Source organism: Cydia strobilella, chromosome 19, assembly GCF_947568885.1.
Source record: "Cydia strobilella chromosome 19, ilCydStro3.1, whole genome shotgun sequence".
In the NCBI taxonomy this organism is placed as follows: domain Eukaryota; kingdom Metazoa; phylum Arthropoda; class Insecta; order Lepidoptera; family Tortricidae; genus Cydia; species Cydia strobilella.
Window position 1 is genome coordinate 5,572,194 of NC_086059.1, and position 22,912 is coordinate 5,595,105.

General features: G+C 38.3%; 1 protein-coding gene across 1 annotated transcript in view; it reads left to right on the top strand.

Annotated features, from left to right (window-relative positions):
• The first annotated feature begins 340 nt into the window (after positions 1-340).
• LOC134750210 (tetratricopeptide repeat protein 28) overlaps positions 341-22,912 on the top strand; it is a 109,311-nt gene continuing 86,739 nt past the window's right edge. Inside the window, exons 1-2 of the mRNA XM_063685341.1 lie at positions 341-479; positions 15,458-15,528. Of these exons, the coding sequence (XP_063541411.1) occupies positions 15,505-15,528 (24 nt within the window). The 5' untranslated portion in view covers positions 341-479; positions 15,458-15,504. The remainder of the gene's footprint in view (positions 480-15,457; positions 15,529-22,912) is intronic.

Genomic DNA, 22,912 nt, shown 5'->3' on the forward strand with positions numbered 1-22,912 from the left:
TGATGTTAGTATCAGGTCCAGTCACTATTATGTATAAGCGATGGATCACATATATTATCTTACTATTAGGTTGATTTCAGATTTTTCAGAACGTCCAACTAAAATACCAAATTTAAACTCTTTCAAACACTCCTACTCTACTAGCAACTGATTCAGGCTATGCTTTCGGGAAATCTTCCCCAACGCGGCAACACCGCGCTGGCAGTCAGTCCACTCGAGACGGCGCGCGCACGCGCAGCCTCCAACGACGCGTTCCAAAATCAAATTTAAAAAACCCAACGATCAACAAACTAAAAATCTACCTCCATTTATTCTGCGTACAGTGTCCCAAACAAGTGTGCATGCAAATGGTTCTAAAAATGCGAGTGTTAACGAAAATATGCGTACGGTGTATATGTAAAGTGTACGATTGATATTTTTTGTTTGTCTGCGTGTAATAACCGCGTTCGCGATGGGTTTATAATTGGTCTAAATCTATGGTAAGATAGTTTTAAGCTTGGTTGTAAACCAGTTACATTGCATGTGTGCTTTCATAGTATGTAGTTATGTTTTCATATAAGATGCAACCAGTGTGGGGAAATCGTAGGCAGTTTCCTATGATTTCTCTACTTTGTCGATTTGCGATACCTAATATACAGTATAGGTATGGAGTGTGGTATTGGGAAAACCTGTAATACTTACTTACTGACAATAAATACCTAGTAGAGATGCTTCTCTATTCTCTAGGGACTAGGTACCTAGAGAAGCATCTCAAGTCTGATCTGTATCACTTAAGCACATAGCCAAATGTTCTAAAAATGAATTCACCGAAATTGGCTTAGTAGTTTTAACGCTACGGTGGAATACACGACACAAATACACACTTACATAAGTACATACCTACATACAAACATATAGTCACATAGACTGTTAACATTACCCTTGCCATTACTCGATACTCGGGTAAAAACAGTCCATAACAACCACTATAATATGTGTCAATACTCAATACCCTTAATTTACTTATTATGATACAGTTCACTGAACTGTAAGATAATTGACAAAGATTCTGACGATATCTGACACAACTCTCTAAATACTATTTAAATTGTGTTTTTTTTAATAAATCTAACGCAATTATACTCCAAATACAAATTTTGAAATATCTCACATGAAATTAGGGATAGGGTTGAGGCAAATCTTACGACATCTCACCAGAGGGGGAGGGGGGTTTACAAATCCTCAATAAAACCTCACACAATTAATGGACGCCTTCTTAGTACCTATATCAAGATGTAGTAATTTTTACAATGAACGGGGCGAGTCTCGTAAATCTGAAGTGACGAAGGAAAGCAGCGCCAGCGGTCTAGAAAGTTGTTTTGCTATATATCTAATTATTATTTAACGCGGCCCATCCAGTTGTTAATAGGTATTCACTGTATTCAAGAATATATATAATCAATAATCATCTTTATAAACACAGATAACTTAAAACATCGCCAGTTTTTTAAGCCATTTTTGTATTTCCTTTCATGTGTGTGTTGTGGTCAAAAATCGTGCGTTCAATCCTCGGTTGTGTTGTGCTGTATAGAGCAGAAAAAATCGTTCTCGAGAAAAATTCAAAATGATAACTAAATATTCGTTCAGAATCTTTATCAGACGAGAGGTTAAGGCACTTTAAAAGCAATTTTGACAGATTGTCATCGTTATCATCGGCATTATCACAAGTCATCATTTCAATTAGTCGAATTGTCCGAGGAATGCATGAAACCAATAAAGATCAAGGAAAAGATAAAGCTTAGTCATTAATTTGCTAAAGATACGATATGGATCGGATATGTCAGTGTCAAAAGTGACGTTTTTGTTTGAAGAAACCAGTCTTGCAAGATCGTACCTTTTAGTACGATTTTACGTACTTTTTGAGCAGCATGCGTACTTAAAACGTACCCCGCCCAAAACCGTACTAAAATTAAACCGTACATTTTAGTACTTTACGTACTTTTCCTATGAGCGGTTCAAAAATATGCCAAAATGGCGTAGAAATAATAGTGGCAAACCAAAAAAGTACGATTTATTTGCGTAAAAATTTGTGACTTTTTTGTTTTGGTATTTTTGTACCTTACTATTTTGCGTACTAATGTAGTTTTCGTGGATTATCAATTGAAAAAAAATCACCCGTTTCTAAAACGCTTTTGCTGTTTATATTGTTTATTGGAACAAAAAATTAAATTGTACTTTTTTTGGTAAAATCGTACCTTTTTTAGATCGGGGTCGTATTTTAGTTTTCAGTGCTCTGGCATCACTGGAAGGAACGAAACTTTTGACATTTACATATCCGAGCCATATCGTATCTTTAGCAAATTAATGACGTAGCTTAAAGTTCGAATCAGGCCAAATGTGTAGAGCTGTAGAGCTGTTTGGTATAAAAGACATCAACGCGTGTCACTCGTTTGCAAAGTTTTAAAATTTAATATCCTATAGTTTAGTCATCAGTTATATTGATTGCTTTCATAGCTGACGTTTGCAATTTTTTGCACGTTGTCTTTTTATGCAATGCACGCCTCAAAGCCAATAAAAGCTTGACAGATTTCATCAGTGAAATTATCCTTTTCATTGTTTATTGCTCGCCCTAAAGCTCTTTAATTTATAGAGTTATGTACGCAAGTAAACCTAAATTTTACCTACCTAAGAAAATCATTAAATCATTTAGTAGCCGACTGAAGTCTCGGTCTCGGCATTTTGACATAAAAATCATGGTTTCAGTCGAAATTACATCAGTTGGGCAAAAAATCCGATTTTGGTCGGGCACTAGTTTTTCTTACAACCAAATGTCTTAAGTAAAAAAAAAAAAAAATAGGTGCCAACACTAAACATAAAACTGTTAAATTTAAAAAGGGAAATCCTTTTTAAATTTTTGCTTGTGTTAGCTCGAATAATAACAATTAAGTATATCCTTCAACCAATGTGATGGCGAAATATTACAAAAAAAACCGGCCAAGTGCGAGTCGGACTCGCGTTCCAAGGGTTGCGTATATTACACAATTTAAACAATGTATTTTGTATGTGAAACGTGAGTGAAAAGTCTTTAAAAAACCCGTAGGGGTCTAGGGGTCGGATCAAAATCTAAGTAATTAAGTCCGACTCACGCTTGACTGCGATTTCTAATAGGTTTTCCTGTAATCTATAGGTAAATATCTATTTTGTTTATTTTTTTCCAAATTTTAGACCCAGTAGTTTCGGAGATAAAATAAAAAAAAATAAAAAATAAAATTCATTTATTTCGGACAATTCGGAATCCATATACAATTTACATATCAACTATTAAAATATAAAAGTTAAAATTAGAATTAAAATTAAAATACAATCAACTTTTAAAAACTTAGATATAAAATTTACAATTAGAATTAAAATTTTAGCATTGTTTAAATATAAAATTACAATTAAAATAAATAATTAAATTAATTTTTTTTAAATTGATTGGATAAAATGAACCAATTAAATTAAATTACACATCTTAAATTAAATTATATTAAATTAAATTTATTAATGAGGCTAACGTGCATGGCGTAAAGGGGGGAATGGTAATTTTTTGCCTATTTTCTTGAATAACTTCTAAATTATTTATCCTTAAATTATAAAAAAAATATATTTGAGATTCTCACTATGAGCTCTTTCATTTGATATATAACACGATATAGTCTGAAAAACTTTATTTTTAAATTTTTAAATTTACCCCCCAAAAGTGGCCCCCATGTTTAAAATTCATTTGTTTGCGTTACATGTTCGTCTTTGGGTCACAAACGTACATATGTGTATCAAATTTCAACTTAATTGGTCTAGTGGTTTCGGAGAAAATAGGCTGTGACAGACAGACGCACGAGTGATCCTATAAGGGTTCCGTTTTTTTCCTTTTGAGGTACGGAACCCTAAAAACAAAAGGAATTAGAGGGACTTTTCGGTTTACCTGACTAAAGCTGTGTTTGTCGTCACAGGTAGATGAACATACCAGCTTGTAGTGTATCCACCAATACTATTGAAATGGTTCTTTCATTCAAACTTCACGCTGACGAATCGTTTTGACATTTCGATAAAATGGAAGCGATCTTCGATTTTTGATGTTCATCTTGCTCCTCCAACTTCCTCAATCCCTTCTACGACTCTATCGTGCGTATAATCCTGTAGACTTAGTGCCAGTTGCACTATCTGCACTTGACAGACTGATCACCGTCACCCGGCGCGCCGCGGCGGTTTACTATGAAACTCTCCATACAATAAAATTTTGCGAACTCTTTAACGATCACAAACAGTTGGTGCAACCGACCCTTAGTGAAAAAGGGTACATCGCGATAGCTTACGCTGCGTCTAACGTACGCGAACAACTCGTGAACGCTAAGCGAAGCGGCGCGGCGGGTCCACGGCGTTCGCATTCGCAACAAGACCGCCCACATGGGACACTTCTATAGGTATCAAAGGATTGATTCACCCCGCACCGCATCGCTTCGCTTCACATTCGCGTGTTGTTCGCCTACGTAGTACGCTGCGTTAGGCATAAGTGTTACGTGGAATTTACACCTGCACTGCCCGAGACTAGTACCCTTATTTACTCCTGCCACATTATCGTATACTCAATCACATACTACCAATACGTAGAGTAATCCGGCACGCAGCCCGCAGGGTGCGCACGCGTCTCCGTCTTTCGTTGGCATTGGTCTTCGGTTGACGTACGCTGTGTACAGACAGCGCCACGGTCTGTAGAAATGGTGTTATCTTCCTATACACACATCATCATCGAAGTAAAGAATCTGATACAATGAAAAATATATTTGAAATACCAAATGCCTCCCAAATACCACTGACGTCCCTTAAACTGCCATCGCATCGTTGGTATCGTGCGTATAATCGTATACCTACTCACATTCCAAGAGTAACGCGGCAAGTAGCCGCGCGTGGTGCCCGCGGGGTGCGCACGCGACTCCATCGTCTTTTGTTACCAGGGCGAGGTAAAATAACATATAGGTACAATAAGAGTGGCCAAATTTGTATGAAATTATTTAAATACAATGTAAACTTACTATATCGAAACTCGAGAAAGAGTCTCTAAATATATACAGAGTAATTTTGTTATGTTTGAGCATAGTCTGAGGGGTAAATAATGTAGGTCATACTTAACAACTTTTACTATGGGGTCAAACCCGAAAACGCAAGAAAAAATCTGCTGTCTCATACATTTCGCTGAATCATCATATGTCAATGTTTTCTATGAAACAGCAGATTTTTTTTTTACGTTTTAGGGGTTGACTCCATAGTATAAGTTGTTCAGTATGACCTACCTATTCACCTCTCAGATTATTGAGAGTATGGTCAGACACCCATAACAAAATCTACCCTGTAGGTAACGTAGACGTTGGCTGACTGTGCTTATGGTTTGATAGCTTTCATCCTCAATATTTTTTTGTCTTTCAATATAACGAAAACTATAACGCAATAAAGAACCCGGCCCCTTTAAAAAGAGCTTACTCTGTAATGTACTTATGGGGCCTGTAGACGGGCCATATTTTCACTGCAATATGTGGCCGGCAACTATTGGTGTCTTTCTCTACATGTGCCGGCCACATATTGCAGTGAAAATGTGGCCCGTCTACAGGTCTCATTACAACCTACTAAACTCAGATTTATGTCCCATTAGGCGGTAGATAGGGAAATCGAACTCTCATCTGATATAAAATAACTGAGCTTAGTAGATTTAAGAGGATGTGTGTTTTTAAAAATGTTTTTTTTTTGCATAAAGTTAGTATCAACATCTTATCAATTTAATTTAGCATGCGACAAAACAAAACCAACCAACTATAAGTATAAGCCAGTACCACAACTTATATGGTCCTCAAGTACCACAGAAGCGCTGGTGGCCTAGCGGTAAGAGCGTGCAACTTGCAATCCGGAGGTAGCGGGTTCAAACCCCGGCTCGTATCAATGAGTTTTTCGGAGTACGAAATATCGCTTTTCGGTGAAGGAAATGAGGAAACCGGACTAATCCCAACCAGGCCTAGTTTCCCATATGGGTTGGAAGGTCAGATGGCAGTCGCTTTCGTAAAAACTAGTGCCTACGCCAATTCTTGGGATTAGTTGCCAAGCGGACCCCAGGCTCCCATGAGCCGTGGCAAAATTCCGGGACAACGCGAGGAATATGAACTACCCTCAAGTTAAATACGTGATTAAATACAGCGTACTTTTTTGATTTGTCCGAGATTTTTTCCTTCAATAAGACAATTTTGGACGATTGAGTGATTTACGGTAGTCAACATAGTAAGTTGTGGTCCTGTTTTCTAATATTCTTCAAAAATAACTAAGAATGGCCATCAAAGTCGCAAACATGTATAGATCATGCAGAATAGAGCCCCTGGTCACGCGCACGCGCACTGTTCTTTTCAGACTTTGTAGCGGTCAATCCGTCGTGACTGTGTGTCGTGAATATATAAAGGGCTTTCCAGACGTTTAACGAAGGCTTTTATGTCAACCAGTACCGTAGGTTCTCTTCTCCGCTCCGATGCATTACAACGTCTCCTCTCACCTCCGCCTTAGTGAAAAGGCAGCCTAATGGAACTCAATTATATTTCCCCACCCATTTAAAAAACCCTTATACATTTTCACCAAACATAACTAAGAACAAGACAGACAAGACTTTCATCTAAAATATACCACTCACTTCTTCCGTTCAAAAATTTTGCTGGTAAACACACAGATACACAATTATTACCTACACATGTTAAACTTATAAGAACCCTCTGTGGTCGGGGTTTGTGAAATGGGCACACATAGTTATTTACGATACAAGTGCGGAAAAGAGGAAATTCGAAACGAGTGGGATAAATTAAAACACGACCGCAGGGAGTGTTTTAAATCGACACGAGTTGCGAATTACCTATTCGCACGTGTATCGTACAACGTTTTACAGTACATATGGCCCTTTAAACTTTCGACATATGCACGAAAAGTGCTCTTTACGCACTAGTGCGAGATAGTAGCACCATATGTACTGTAAAAATTATTAATGTGCCTATTCCGTGGGACTGAGAAAAATAGGATAAATAAAACAAACAAGACATTGAATCAGTAGTAACGAAATGGTATAGGTTTTTGTCATTTTTTTGTTCGCGCCGATTTCATGCGAGGTCGTCATAAGTGTCATAACTCAGACAGAGCTAACTTAAACTAGTAATTTTATAAATTACTCAAATCATACACCGAGTTCCATAAACTAGATAACATCTTCAACTTAGTACATTTCGTCAAGTTGAAAAATTCCATCCCATTTCAGCCCCTTACTATACAACCTACTTCGCCTTAAATTATTTTGATGACTTGAAACACGCCACTTGCCGTGCACGTAATCACGCTCACTCAGTTAGGATTTGAACCACCTGGCTACTGTTTAAGAGAATAGCTCCAAGGCATAGGGTCAGCTGGCCAACATTGACACAATGTACTATCGAACAACTTGATTCCTGATCAAAGAGAATTAATTGTAATAGTGGGGTAAAGTTTGACATCCAAAACAGATGGCGCTGTACTGCGTCATATGTTTTGTGGTCACTGAATTGTCAAACGTCAACTTTTCACAATCAGAGTTACCGCAAAAAAGCAAGGAGCTGTACAGCGCCATCTCGTTTACCTGTCAAATTCGAAGCACGAAATTGTTTTAGATTTTACACATCTTACTCAATCAATGTATGTATGTTCCTGACACACTGTGAAACCTTTTTACATTTACTACGTTATTTGTATTAAATTGATTTAAAAGTAAAATTATTATGACACTTGCCGTGAAAAAGTTATATAGTGGGGTCACAAATCAGTTTGTTAGATTGTACACGATGAAACTTTGCGATATCTTTGAAACTCGTCGTTGCAAGAAAAATCAGAATACACACACGACAAGTAATCAATAACAATTCTCAATGTTTAATACTCGTGTTTCAATGCATAAAAGTTTCACGAGGACACAGTGAAACAAAGCTCACTTAAAAAAAAGTTAATAAATAATACAGAAAATGTAAGAGTAAAGCGAAATGTAGAATGCCATGCGATAATTAACTAAATTGTTTATCTTGATACATTATTCCGTATCAAGATAAACAATTTAGTTACTTTAAAAACGACGGAGATTGGAAGGTTCAAATTTGGGTGTTTCACTGACAGACATGTTGCCCTACGTATTTTTGTTACTTACTAATTTATCTTCCCCAAAAATGTAAATAGAACCTTATTTGGTTCGAATAAGGAGGATAATTTGAACGGTGTTTTTTGGTTATAAAAAGCGAAGCAAATTACCGTACCCATTGTACATGCCGATGCCGCTAGGTATCGTTTCAAATTATTGAGGGCATTCTTGTATTTCTTGTCTTTTATGAAGTTTTGTCTATGTACATATGTTTATATGAGTTAACCCCTTACAGCATGTAATAAAAAAATGTTTAAATTTGAACTTTGATAGCTGTCACTAGAGTTGAATATCATATCCGCCATACATGGCTCTGTATGCGGTAAAGGGTAAAGATTATTATAAGATTTATAAGATATTGTATTAGTTAGAGTTAGGAAGTGTACAGGGTAGATTACAACGAGGGGCTATTTTAGACATACATTAGTCAGATGCGAAATTAACTCTGTCTGTCTATCTATCTGTTACCTCTCGTCGAACCGATTTAGACGACGACGACGACTTAGAGACGTAAAGGTGCCCACTGACTACCAGTCCGTCGGACGATATCGGCCTGTCAGTTAGAACAAAAATTTGACAGTTCCGAACAACTGACAGGCCGATATCGTCAGGCGAACTGATAGTCAGGTTTGCTGACGTATGAGGCTATGACAGTTTCTTGTTTCGAAAATGAGACATAGATCCCCTGTTGTCATCACAAAACAGATTTCAGATACATCATGTCAAAGTCTTAAAGAACATAAATATCGCAGCTATGATAATTACAGCCACTCTGAACTGCTTTGTAAATGTCAGATGAATGCTTACGTATTTATGGTGGCGGCGGAAACAGTTATGCTACTTATTTGAACGCACTTGGCATACAGTCCGATCAAGGAAGAACTTAAAATTATTTTAACCTCGTAAGGCCCAATGTGAATTACAATGTACACTCTGTTTCAATCTAATTTGAACCTTACACTAACTGAATTAAGTAGCATTTCTTTTCTTTCATTGTTTTCTAATACAAACGAAAGTCACCCTAATCTTCTATACAACAAGGTTTAAATTAAAAATAGGGAAACTTTGTATGGTGGGCCTTACGAGGTTAACGTAATTTAGTCAGGTTTATTGTTATACTCACCGGGCACGCAGGCACTTAGGACATTTTAGAAGTAGACAGGAATGAGTGAGACTATGACAAGGACAAACAATAATAGCGCTTTCTCTTCTTCTCCTAGTGAAAGTTCCATCATCTCGTTCGGTCATCTCCCCCCTTCCCCATTTCATCTTTATATTACTGTATCTCTTTGTCGACCAGTTGATAAGAAATCCGTCTTAGCGTAGCAAATACGTACCTATAATATATTGTAAACGTTAAAATAATCCACTTTTTGTGTTTATATTTGGCTCTATGGTTGACTGATGGAAGTCCGCCATTTGCACATAATTGTATAACTTTGTGCAATAAAGTTTAAATAAATAATCATCTCATGTGCCTGCATTGATTGCTACTTACGCTATACACATGACAGTACAGTATTACTGAAATTCTGGGGATTTCATTTATGGTGAGTATCTTCTTTAAACGCAAATGAAATTGTAATGGCTATTGTTTCTTAATTGCACTCTATAAAAGGCACTCTAATTTACCATACCTGTTGACTGGAGTAATATGATTCTCGAGTTTAGACTAGGATACCAATTCTGCTTTTTACTATTTGAGAGAGTTTTGATCCTATTTTGATACGACCTGGAGTCGTGCCATCAGGCATTCATTTCATTTCATTTCATTTATTGACTGCAATCCATCTGCAATGCATCTCATGTGGGAGCGAGATACCTGATGAGATGACTCGACTCCTGATTGCATTCAGTAAGGATCAACCAGCGTTATATGCTACATTTACATGCTTGATGCCGAGACCTGGCAAACGTCTACAAGCTCCAAGCCGATCAAGCCTGTACAAACGCTTGAATGCCATTTACACACTTACAAGTGCGTTATTGTGTTCTGGACAGGTTGTATTGTATTCCTATGGTCTGTGTTCAGAAACCGACAGGGGCCCGGATCGGCGACAAGCTCTTGCAAGCTCACGCGAGCCAAGCCAAACAAACCCCCGTTCACACCCTTGTAGCGGCTCACGCTCATTGGTGCAGCGGCCTAAGCTGACTTGAGGTCGTTTCAAAATAAGATGAAACCATATCAAATTGGAAGAAACAGAATCCCCCCCCCCCCCCCCCCCGTTTCTCGAGTATAAACTAGGAAATAGTGTAGGAAATCGACACTTCTTCAGTGAGGCTTTATGGCTATTCTTGTAATCTGTATTTATGCCGCGGGGGCGTTTTATCACTTTTATTCAGCTTCGCTGACGGCATTCTATATGGGGGATTTAGGATTACCATCCTTCTTGTAAAATACGAGAAGCTCAGATATTCTCTGTGATTATTGCTGGCAAAATATAATATTGTGTTTCGGCCCAATTCGTACAATGCTTATAAGATGTCTCACTGATACGATACCGATCTGTCAGGTGACGTTTTTGGTTGAAGGAATGTCACTTTTGACACTGACAGATCAGTATCATATCGGTGTGACATTTAATAAAAGCATTGTTCGAATTGGGTCGTATATGAATTAAAATCAATTTTGTAAAACAAAATAATGTTTTCGTTAGTTATACAAGTTTTTGCTTACACATCAACTGAAAATACTTTTTCATTTCTCATGCTCTGAAAGAGGGTCATTGTTGTTCTAAAAGGTGTGCAGAAAATGATACGTGTCTGCACTAGAGCATTTTACGTTTTTTGAATTTTTTTACGATAAGCAATTGAAATTTGAATTTAAATGTATTTGTTATACAATTTCCATTCTGATATTTGACTCTCCATTCTATAAATAGAGACACTTTTGCCTAAATTGTTAACTGAAGGTAGGGTACCTAAAAATACTATAAAAAATTATACTTGGTCATGTTTTAAAAAAGACATGCATTTTACTTTCCTCGTATTCGAAATAAAAAGTAGAGTGTTTAACTCGGGTGAAAGGCATCATTTCAGCCTCGGACTATTGGCGCTCTCACTGCGTTCGAGCGCCAAAAATACCTCGGCAGAAATGGCTGCCTTTCATCCCTTGGTTAACAATCTACTATAGTGTTTTGAATTGATTACCTTATGGCGCTGTTATTTCCTTCACTGTTGACTTCAAATTCAACTGACAATTTTTAGGGTTCCGTACCTCAAAAGGAAAAAACGGAACCCTTATAGGATCACTCGTGCGTCTGTCTGTCTGTCTGTCTGTCCGCCTGTCACAGCCTATTTTCTCCGAAACTACTGGACCAATTAAGTTGAAATTTGGTATACATATGTAACTTTGTGACCCGAAGACGGACATGTAACGTAAACAAATGAATTTTAAACATCGGGTCCACTTTTGGGGGGTAAATGACAAAATTAAAAAATGAAGTTTTTCTAACTATATCGTGTTTCATATCAAATGAAAGAGCTCATTGTGAGAATCTCAAATATATTTTTTTTATAATTTTATGATAAACAGTTTAGAAGTTATTGAAGAAAATAGGCAAAAAATGACCATTCCCCCCCTTTATCTTCGAAACTACTGGGTGTAAAAAAAAATTAAAATTAAATTAAATCACAGGAAAACCTATTTGAAATGTGCAGTCAAGCGTGAGTCGGACTTAATTACTTAGTTTTTGATCCGACCCCTACGGGGTTTTTAAAGACGTTTCACATAAAAAATACATTGTTTAAATTGTGCAATGTACAGAACCCTTGGAACGCGAGTCCGACTCGCACTTGGCCGGTTTTTTTTGTATGGTGAGCCTTAGCAGGATATTACTTATTTGCTAGCTTGTTGACCGAGCGTTAGCGAAGGTATTTATCTGTTTCAGCTTGGGCAAAAATGTTTTCGTATGTCTGGATGTTCTCCTCTACAGGTCGCAATTCTTAACCGATTCTCGTGACATTTTGTGAGCAGGTTCACTGATTATTTGATTAAATAGATTTTTATTGTCTATTAGGAATACTTGAAAAATGGCGGAGCCATACATTTATTCAGTTTTAAGCTCTATAGCTCACAGAGCCACATAAATAAAATAAAATATGTAGAGAGTTAATGTGAAACTGTTCTTTGTGTTGTAAATAAAGGCTATTTTATTTTATTTATAATAATAAGGTTGTGCCTGACCTGGTTTGGTCAGGCTGACCATTATTGGACGTGATAATTGACCAAAAGAAAACTTTCAGGAACACAATAAGCCAATATTGTGTAATAAGTTTTTTGAGCCGTCTAAATCTCTTGAATAATAATATAATGCTACTATTTATTAAATTTAACTAAATTAAATTTTCATTTATTGCAGGCCTAATATACCCATATATATGTGTTAGTAACTTACATAGCTAATGAAAATAATGTTAGTGCAATTACAGAACAATTTAACATGCAAATTAACTAATGACTAGGAGCTAACTTAGGGCTAGCTAGGACACAACCGGAAGAGCCTTATAATTTAACACAACACAACAAATTATCATCATTTTTGACTAGAAAATGCAACAAATAATTAAAACCTAACACAATACAATTCAAATTAAATAATTAAATTAAAAATGAAATAAATAAAATTCAATAATAATTAAAATTAAAAGTATTCCCATATATAGGTACACACATACATACATACATTTGTCAAATTTAATTAAAAACACAAAGAATATTCAATACATCCTTCATCCTATTTATACATCCTGTATACTGCTACAGTGTTACAGAGATATCTCATAGCAAGTTTGACAACCATCAGCGAGTGGTATCAGATCTAAGTAACCACCGGCAATCAATATCCTTTATCACACACACTCAAAAATCTACCTTAAACCTAAAGAATTAAGGTATAATATACATTGGAGATTGCCACTGATATCCTCCCTCACACACATTCAATAATCTACCTAAAACTTAGGTTGCTAAGGTTGAGTATAGGTTGAATGTTAGTAATCAAACGGGGACTGCTTTCAACAAAATTGCACATTAAAGCCATGCTTTGGTCATAATTATAAACTTAATACACCAACACAAGAAGCAGGGAAAATCGTTACGCACTTTACGTTAAGTACTGACTACTAACTAGAGATGCCACGAATATTCGGCAACTATTCGGTATTCGGCCTATTCGGCCACTTTGCCGAATATTCGATATTCGGCCGAATGGTGCCTACAATTTGGCCGAATACCGAATATATGTTGCATCTACCTAAAAAGAAAAATTACAATAAAAATAACCAAAAACTAGGTAGGTTATTTGATATTTAAAATGTATTCTGGGAAAGTTGTTAAATACAGTGGAATCCGTTTATTATGACTGCTTATACTGACAACAAATCGCTTACTATGACCTATAATTTTTTTTTATACCACGACGGTGGCAAACAAGCATACGACCCGCCTGATGGTAAGCAGTCACCGTAGCCTATGGACGCCTGCAACACCAGAGGCAGATGCGCGTTGCCGACCCTTTAAAAACCTGTACACTCCTTTTTTGAAGAACCCCATACTGTAGCCCTTCGGGAAAACCTCGGCAGGGAGCTCATTCCACAGCCGAAGCGTACGCGGGAGGAAATTCCTCTTAAATCGCACAGTACGCGACCATTTAGATGCTAGGGTGTGAGGACTGTAAGGATGATCACAGATATTAGGAAAACAACCAAAATAGAAGATGTTTCCCAGAGAATCAGAACGCTCAAATGGAAATGGACAGGGCACATGATGCGCTCACAAAAAGACAAATGGACAAAAGATGTCACGGAATGGTACCCAAGAGGAAAGAAAAGACCCCAATGTAAACCATACAAAAGATGGGATGATGACTTTCCTGAAGACTGGAGAAGACTCTCAAAAAACCGCGATGAGTGGCGCCGCCTGGAGGAGGCCTATGTCAAAGACAGCCTGACAAAGAAGCAGAAAAAAAAGAGCATAAATAAATAAAATATAGATAGGTACATATACTAATATTAAAAACTATATTGTAAAAACTGAACTGAGTCAGGAATAAAGGCTATTTCAATTTCAATTTCAAGGATGAACGCCCTGCCGATGGCGAGCGGTGCGGTGATAGAAAGCGGCCGTTGGCATCATGTCAAACAATTCTTCAGAGCACAGCCCAAATCCTATTTATATGAAATTATGACCAATTATACTGACACATTCGCTGGTTTTAGTGGCCGTCCCCACGTCTTTCCCTGCGAGGACCTTTGGTGCGTGCGTGGAGTGTAGTTGTTCTAGCGTCAGTTCTCAGTGACAAGTTAATAATTGGTACAAGGTTAATACTCATCTCACACAAACGAGTTCGAGATTAATTTCGAAAACTTAACATAAATAAGAAGTTCATCAACTATACTTTATATGACATCCGCTTAGTATGACGTGTTTGTCACTTCCCTTCGATGTCATTACACTGGAATATAAAATATCTTAGATCTTAGAAAACGTCGTGCTTTGTTGGCGAACAATTTTCATAATAATTGTGTTCTGTCTCAAAAACGTTCGCATGTCATGCCGAATATTTGGCGCTTCGGCAGAGAGAAGGGCCGAATATTCGGTATTCGGCCAAAACCACTATTCGTGGCATCTCTAGTACTGACATTAACACTGACCGAAAGTGGATCTTGTGTCTGTTCTGTTCTGTGGAATACGGTACACAAATTATCAGTTAAGATTAGCACTATGGTACAGTAAGTACCCCAACTAGTCGCCACACTAGCTGCATAGAAAAGTAGGTGCTTAGATTCACACGAACCGCCCGCCAAAATGTGGCCCTCATACAATTGCCCTACCAAAGTGTGTTAATACATATGGAAAACGACGACTAAATCTGTCCGTCTGCCTGTCTGTCACCAGGCTGTATCTCATGAACCGTGATAGCTAGACAGTTGAAATTTTCACAGATGATGCCGCTATAACAACAAATACTAAAAAGTACGGAACCCTTGGTGCGCGAGTTTGACTCGCACTTGGCCGGTTTTTAGGGTTCCGTACCCAAAAGGTAAAAACGGGACCCTATTACTAAGACTCCGCTGTCCGTCTGTCCGTCCATCTGTCCTTCTGTCTGTCACCAGGCTGTATCTCATGAACCGTGTAAGTACGGAACCCTTCGTGCGCTAGTCCGACTCGCACTTGGCCGGTTTTGTAAAACGACTCCTACTAGTTTTCGTCGCTTTTTATTACTTAAAATTATATGAAAATATAATATTTTGTTTCAGATTGTGAAGTGAAGAATGTAGACGCTAGATGACGCTAGACGGCAACAATGTCGCAGAGGGATTTCTCAGAGGTTTGTCAAACTCAATTCTACCAGCTAACATAATAAAACTACTCAAAATTTTCATCTGATTACTTTGCCCCACATGTGGATAAAATGCAACTTTCTTATCAGTTTTTAAACAATCAAGAGAGCCTTTACCAGTTAGTCTGGTGAAAATAACTATTGCGTATGGTTTTAGTTTTATCGGCCCACCATACAAGTATAATTGGCAAGAATTTGAGTCAATGGTGTAAAAAAATAGTTGAAAATCAACTCTGTTCCATTTAGTTAAGATTTAAATTTCATTGGATGTAATTGGTACTAGTATTAGGACATTGAACCCCAAGAGATTAAAGCAGGCGTGAGTTGGCCTGGCCATAGTCGATAAGTGACATTTTTGATTCTATTTACTTTTAAACAATGATTTTTTATATCTAATCTTATAACCATGTAGCAAGTATAATTTAGTCTATAGTTCAGTAAGAAGCATAGACATATATATTACTTCGTAAAGACCGGCCTTACGAGCACTACATTGTTTACACCAATGGTGACGATACATTGGAGTTAAAATCGCATTTAGTTTAGTTACACCAGCGCGCTCAGTCGTGTGGCGATTTGCGCAGTGGAAACACCATTGGTGTAAACAATGTAGTGCTCGTAAGGCCAGTCTTTACGAAGTAATATATATATATCTATGGTTAGAAGTTGATTTCGTGCACTAATGAGGAGTGTTGATACGGAAACCATAACTCATGATCGTTGAGATCGGTTTATGATATGTTGCTCTTATTAATACTGTTGCGAAGGATCTGCTCAGCGGTAAATTAATATTAACAGGCATCTAATCTTAGGGTCCATTTCCACTTTTAAAGTAGTCATTAGTGTTGAATTCAAATACAAAAAGTCATAATGATGTATGTAAAAATTTTTTTTTTCTAAAATCGGCTTAAGAATGACCGAGTTATTGGATAACATTAGAATATAAAATATTTAATAAAATAAAAACTATTTTTAGGGTTCCGTACCCAAAGGGTAAAAGCGGAAGTAGCGGAACCCTATTACTAAGACTCCACTGTCCGTTCAAATCCGTCCGTATGATGCATTTCTGTTGCCGCTATAACAACAAATACTAAAAAGTACGGAACCCTCGGTGGGCGAGTCCGACTCGCACTTGTCCGGTTTTTTATTTCAATCGCTATAGTTAAACATGTTTGTCGTTATTCATAAACGCCTTTTAAATCTAACAAGCCCTTGATAGAATAGAATAGAATAGAATATATTTTATTTGTAGTAATTGTACATCGTAATATTCAAAAATTATTTACAATTAGAAGAACAATACATTTTTTTTTTGGTTTGTTCAAGTTTGGTTGAGTTCAAGTCTCACCCAAGGCAGTAATTTTTCCACTTTTAAATTTATTCTAAGTTTAATAGCATCAATCGCAGACGTTTCTGCTTGTTAAAAATTAATTTAACAATACAATTATTATTCACAATTATAAATTTAATAATACATTTAAAAGGCATATGCAAGTCAATACGTTTCTATTCAGTTGTTTGGATTAAATATAATGAACTATGGTGAACATAATTTTAAGCATGTTTTCATTGAATTGAATTATAAATATTATAAAAAAATTGAAATGTCATGAAACGATTACATTAAATAAATTATAAGGTTTCGACATTCTGTATTCGTTTGTCCTTATTCGTCTCTTTGACAAAATATAAATATAAATAAATAGGTACAAAATATAACAAAGATTTGCTATGTTTTATCTATTGAGAACCCGGGGTTGAGATTTTTGAGGATTAGATTTATGAAAAACAATGTCAAAAGTGTGCATTTCCGAACTGACAAAAAAGTGATACATACTCAGAGCAGGAAACAAATAATCACCAATTACTTACACCGCAAGTGTGAAAGGCTCCTTAGCCAACCGAGGATGATTTCTAAAACAGATATATAAAGTGGCGACATAATTGCTATAATCGCGTGAGAGTCAGGAATGCCCACGGCGTTGTCATTAGCGATACGTTACTTCTCTAATTAAGCCTCTTCTTACAACAAAAAAGACTTAAAACACACGTTACTCTTAGGTTTTAAGCTACTTCGAGCGCGGTGACATCTGGTGAATCTTTCTAGAGGCGAGACGACGCTTTATGTACATGTTTTGCGACAAATTGTGGTAATGTCATTACATAGTTATCTAAATGCCAGGAAATTAAGTATGGTTAGTTGGGAAAATGTGTGAAAAGCTGTGTGCAGTCGACCTAGAACAGATAGATATGCAATGTACAGATAGATATACAAGCGTTTGTGGACTTTGTGGTAGAATGACAACCACTAGATACCACTACTACCATTAACTACGAACCAACACTAGTCTCTAGCTGTAGCCGCAAAATTTACTTTGTTTTAATTCACTTCCGTTTCTTCTACTAAGAATCCTATTGGCGTTTCAAAGATTAGTGTTGGTAGGAACTGGAGTCTTCTCAGTCTAAATTTGAAGAACTCAACTCGGACATGTTAGCAATGCATTTTTGTAAAAAAATTAGGGGACTCAAAACTCTCAAAAGGACTCAAGTCTCTACAAAAGACTTTGGTCTCTAAGGGGTCGTACTTATACAACGCAACTACGCGATAATCGCGTAATCGCGTTTTAACTTGTATTAGGAAAAAGACTCGAGTTTCTTGTTTAAACCAACACTAGTTTAACCTGCTAGCTGCATGTTTCTGTCTTGTACAACTCGAATGACTTGATAAGTCCCACCATGAAGTCGATACAAATTAATGTAATTCAACCGCTGTTAGTAGATGACGGATAGAGTGGGCGCGGCTGCATTGTTCGGTTCGACCTCTTTAGGGCGCGTACACATTAGGAGAAACCTTTGGTGTGACCGAGAGAAGTAATTATTTGGTCCTTATAAAGTCGCGAGCATTGAGGCCCGCTCTACTTTAGCAAACTTGTTACGAGTCACACGAATCTAACAATCGAAGGTTCATTTTAAAATTACATTCTGAATCATGAAATTCGACATGAGCATTTAAGTAACATATATTGGCATGCGCGTTCACATTAGCAGAACCTTCCTTTGGTGTGACCGAGAGAAATAATTATTTAATGAGTCATACTTAATCTTTACAAAGTCGCGAGCCTTGAGGCCATTTTTGGTTTAGCAATATGTTGAGGTTTTGATCTTGGTTTGATACGACCTTATGCTATTCACTCATCCTGATTGGGGTTTTTAGAATTGTCTCGATGAGTATTAGTTACCTGTGGAAAGAGAATTACAGTCAGCGATATTTAAAAGCTTGTACCAAAAATTTAATTTTTGCCAAAAACTTATTTTATTAACTTGTTTTGTACGGGTCAAATCTTGCAAGTTAAATTTGACCCACTTCCCCCACCCTTCCTTCCAATGAAGCTAAAAATTTGCATACATTTATGTAAGTCGGGTGACAATGAAATATTATGATACCATCGAGCTGATCTGATGATGGATTGATTTTTAGTATTGTCTCGATGAGTATTAGTTGCATGTGGAAAGAAAAGTACCAGTGAGCAATAAAAACTTGTACCAAAAATGAAACTTTTGCCAAAAACTTATTTGCTATATAATTTTTTTATGAAAGAACGACGAAATTTAAGGAGGAAGGAGGGGCCGAGGCAAATCTCACGAAATCTCACCAGGGTTCAAAAATCCTCCAAATGCGCATCACGCCGCACGTCTTCACTTAATAGGCGACCCCTTGTTTACTACGGCCACCTTATGATCAACACCGCTATTGTGATATACATAGTTAGCAATAACGTTATCAGGTTAACGTTACAGGCCGCTAGTGTTTCCGCCAGAACCCGATGTTTCGAGCCCTTCCTTATCGGTAACGCCGGCAGAAGTGGGGGAGGCGTTAGGTTCCTTTTACAACGGGTCTGCTTCGGGTTTGGATGGCTTGCGTCCGCAGCATCTCAAAGAACTTACGTCTTCTGCGGCGGGTAGTAATGGGCCCCGGCTGCTAGAGTCCTTAACCAACTTATGTAATTTTCTTCTAAAGGGATCGCTTAATCCCCTCGTTAGTCCTTATTTGTATGGCGCTTCCCTTTGCGCCCTTACCAAGAAAGACGGTGGGATTAGGCCAATAGCTATAGGGTGCACAATTCGTCGTCTAACTGCTAAGTTGTGTTGTCGAGCTGTTAGGGAACCCATGGCCGATTATCTCCAGCCAACTCAAGTAGGTTTTGGTACCGCTCAGGGTTGTGAAGCAGCGATCCATGCCACTCGGGCATTCGCACTGGCGAATAGAGATACAGGAACGGTTATTTTGAAAATTGACATCAAGAATGCATTTAATAGTGTTGAGAGGGACACTATTCTTGATGAAGTCATGGGCAAAGTACCGTCAATTTACCCGTTCCTTTATCAGTGCTACCATTCTGACAGCCATTTACTATATAACAACAGCCTGATATCTTCGCGTGTTGGGGCCCAGCAGGGGGACCCTTTAGGTCCATTGATATTTTGCTTGGCCATGCAAAAAGTAATCACATCTTTGGTCTCACCCCTGAACGTGTGGTATTTGGATGATGGGACGATTGGGGGTGATCCAAAAACAGTTCTAGAAGATGTAAACAAGCTTGTGCCAGCGTTGAAAGGGATCGGTTTGGAGATAAATCCGGGCAAATGCGAGCTCTTCTGTTGCGGTTCCGCCAATTTTGATACCCTGTCAGGATTTGAGGCAATATTGCCAGGGGTGCGTCGCCTACAGAGGTCAGAATTTTCCCTATTGGGCGCGCCTATATTTCCGGAAGGAGTCGGTTCTGCTCTGGAGGAGAAGAGGTTGGCTTTAGTTAAAGCCCAGGCGCACCTCAGCAATCTATCGGCGCACGTCTCGCTAGTTTTGCTGCGGAACTGTTTCGCGATGCCTAGGATTACGTATATTTTGAGAACGTCTCCCACCTGGATGTTCGAGGATGATGTTGCGAAGTTGGATGACACACTCAAGTTAGCGTTAGAGTCTATTTTAAATGTGCATCTGAATGGGACGCAGTGGACGCAGGCTGCTCTTCCAGTACGTCATGGTGGGCTTGGGATCCGTCGGTGTCGTGAGGTAGGCATGGTGGCTTTCCTTGCCTCAGCGCATGGGACTTTGGGGCTAGTCACTCGTATATTGTCTAGCAATGGTGGCAATCCCCAAATACCTTTTGCTGCTGAAGCATATCTCAAGTGGTCCTCTATTTGTCATGGTACTGAGCCGCCAAGCAATCCTGACACTCAAAGAGGTTGGGATGACATATTGTGTAAGAAGGTGGTTACGGATTTGCTGAGCGAGGCAGTCGGCTCTGATTTAGCGCGCCTCAAGGCCGCATCTAGGTGTGAGTCAGGAGCATGGCTTCATGCATTACCTTCCCCCCAGTTAGGCACGCTGCTGGATAATGATTCTTTAAGGATTGCGGCTGCCTTACGGTTGGGTTCGAAGGTTTGCGAGGTGCATAGATGTATATGTGGAGCCATGGTTCAGGAGGACGGACACCATGGGCTTAGCTGCCAGAGGTGCGCTGGTCGTTTTTCGCGTCACCACGCGATAAATGAGGTAGTTCGCAGGGCTTTGGTCTCAGCCAACGTTCCCTGCGTCCTGGAGCCTCCGGGTTTGTGCCGTTCGGACGGCAAAAGGCCAGATGGTCTTACGTTGGTTCCTTGGCAGAAGGGCCGGTGCCTCTTATGGGACGCGACGTGTGTTAGCACCTTTGCCCCGTCCCATCTGAATCACACCATCAGTACTGCTGGTTCGGCTGCGGAGTATGCGGCCAAGCAGAAGCATTTAAAGTACTCTGCCTTGGAACCAACGTATGAGTTCATACCGGTGGCGGTGGAGACTGCAGGATCTTGGGGTGCGGAGGCTAAGGAGTTTGTGTGGCAATTGGGTCGGCGACTGAGGGAAAGGGGTTGCGATCCTCGCTCCGGATCGTATCTGGTCCAACAGATCTCCTTGGCAATTCAACGGGGCAACGCTGCCAGTGTCATGGGGACTTTTGGACCGGCTACGGTCCGAAGTGGGGACTTGGCCTAGTTTAATTTAGTGTTTAAGATTGACAAAGCCTGTTGCGGGTTATATCATTTGTTAGTAGGTGACGAAGCCTGTAGCTGATTTATTGTTGTAAGCACTTGACGAAGCCTGCGTTGCTGATCATGAACTATGTATTGTATATAATAAAAATTTCATAACGTTATTATAATATACATAGTTAGCAATAACTATTGCCAATAACGTTATAACATTGTAACACTATAGTGTGTAGAGCACCTAAATCTTAACACCAAATACAGAACATTTAATGGTAATAGCACTCAAGTATGATTCGAGGGAAATAGAATAATGGTAGATGGTATCAGGGGCCCTAATGGCGCTGAGAGCGTTAGCATGAATTGTCAGGGGTGGTTTCGGAGCGTTGATCACGACCTCTCAGATGGAGCATGTGACAGGACTTTACGTCACAATCTTCGCTGGCGTGCCAATTTTCTATGAGAATGGGGTTTTTACCACCATTCCAACCTCCCTCAGTCTTTGTTTGTTGAAAAAGTATTTTTAGAACATTGTTATTGGTACCCTATTTATTACTAACGTATTATCGATGGAATATACCTGTCGCGTCGGATGTTGGTCCCTATGACAGTTCATACAATTCTCATTTGATGGGCTTAATTTAAAAAATGATTGTAGAAATAAGTATTTTGTAACGTTTTTTAATATAATGATGTGCTAAACTTCAAAAAAATGTCTTGAAACATTTTAAATGAGAGCTACTCCATGTAAAAAGGAACTGTAATAGGAACCATGATTCGACGCGTTAGGTATATGAATGCTCTCTTACAGCTAATGAACAATTTCATCAAAAAACATCCACCTGACCCCAAGGCATCTTATTATACTTAAAATAGGTAGTGTAAGTTACAACTAAACCCTAAGGGCGTAGTATTTTACAATTTGGTATAAAGGCTTTTGTCTGAGACTGCGAGTATTCGTAAACGCGCAGTCTATGTAAAGTAATCTATGTTTTAAAGCGTATTGTTTCCTATTAAGGCGGACGTGAATAGAATAAAGGATACAAGTCAACGTATCTTACTTGTAAAATGTTTCTAATGTCAGTTCGGTTGGATATTTAGTATGGTACTTTCATAGTTTCTACTTTCTAGACAAAGTCTTTCAAGTGTTTTTCTTTTATAGCTTATTAGAAGAAAATGTGGTTCGCGAAGGATATCGCCGACAAGAGCCATCAACCTCCTAAATTGTGTAATTAGTAGAAACTTGAGTTCCTATTGAGACCTCTTTTATAAAGACTTGTCCTTTAAAGAGAACTCTTAAATTATGTACAAAAGATTTCTAAAACGCATTGTTATGTCTCCATACGAA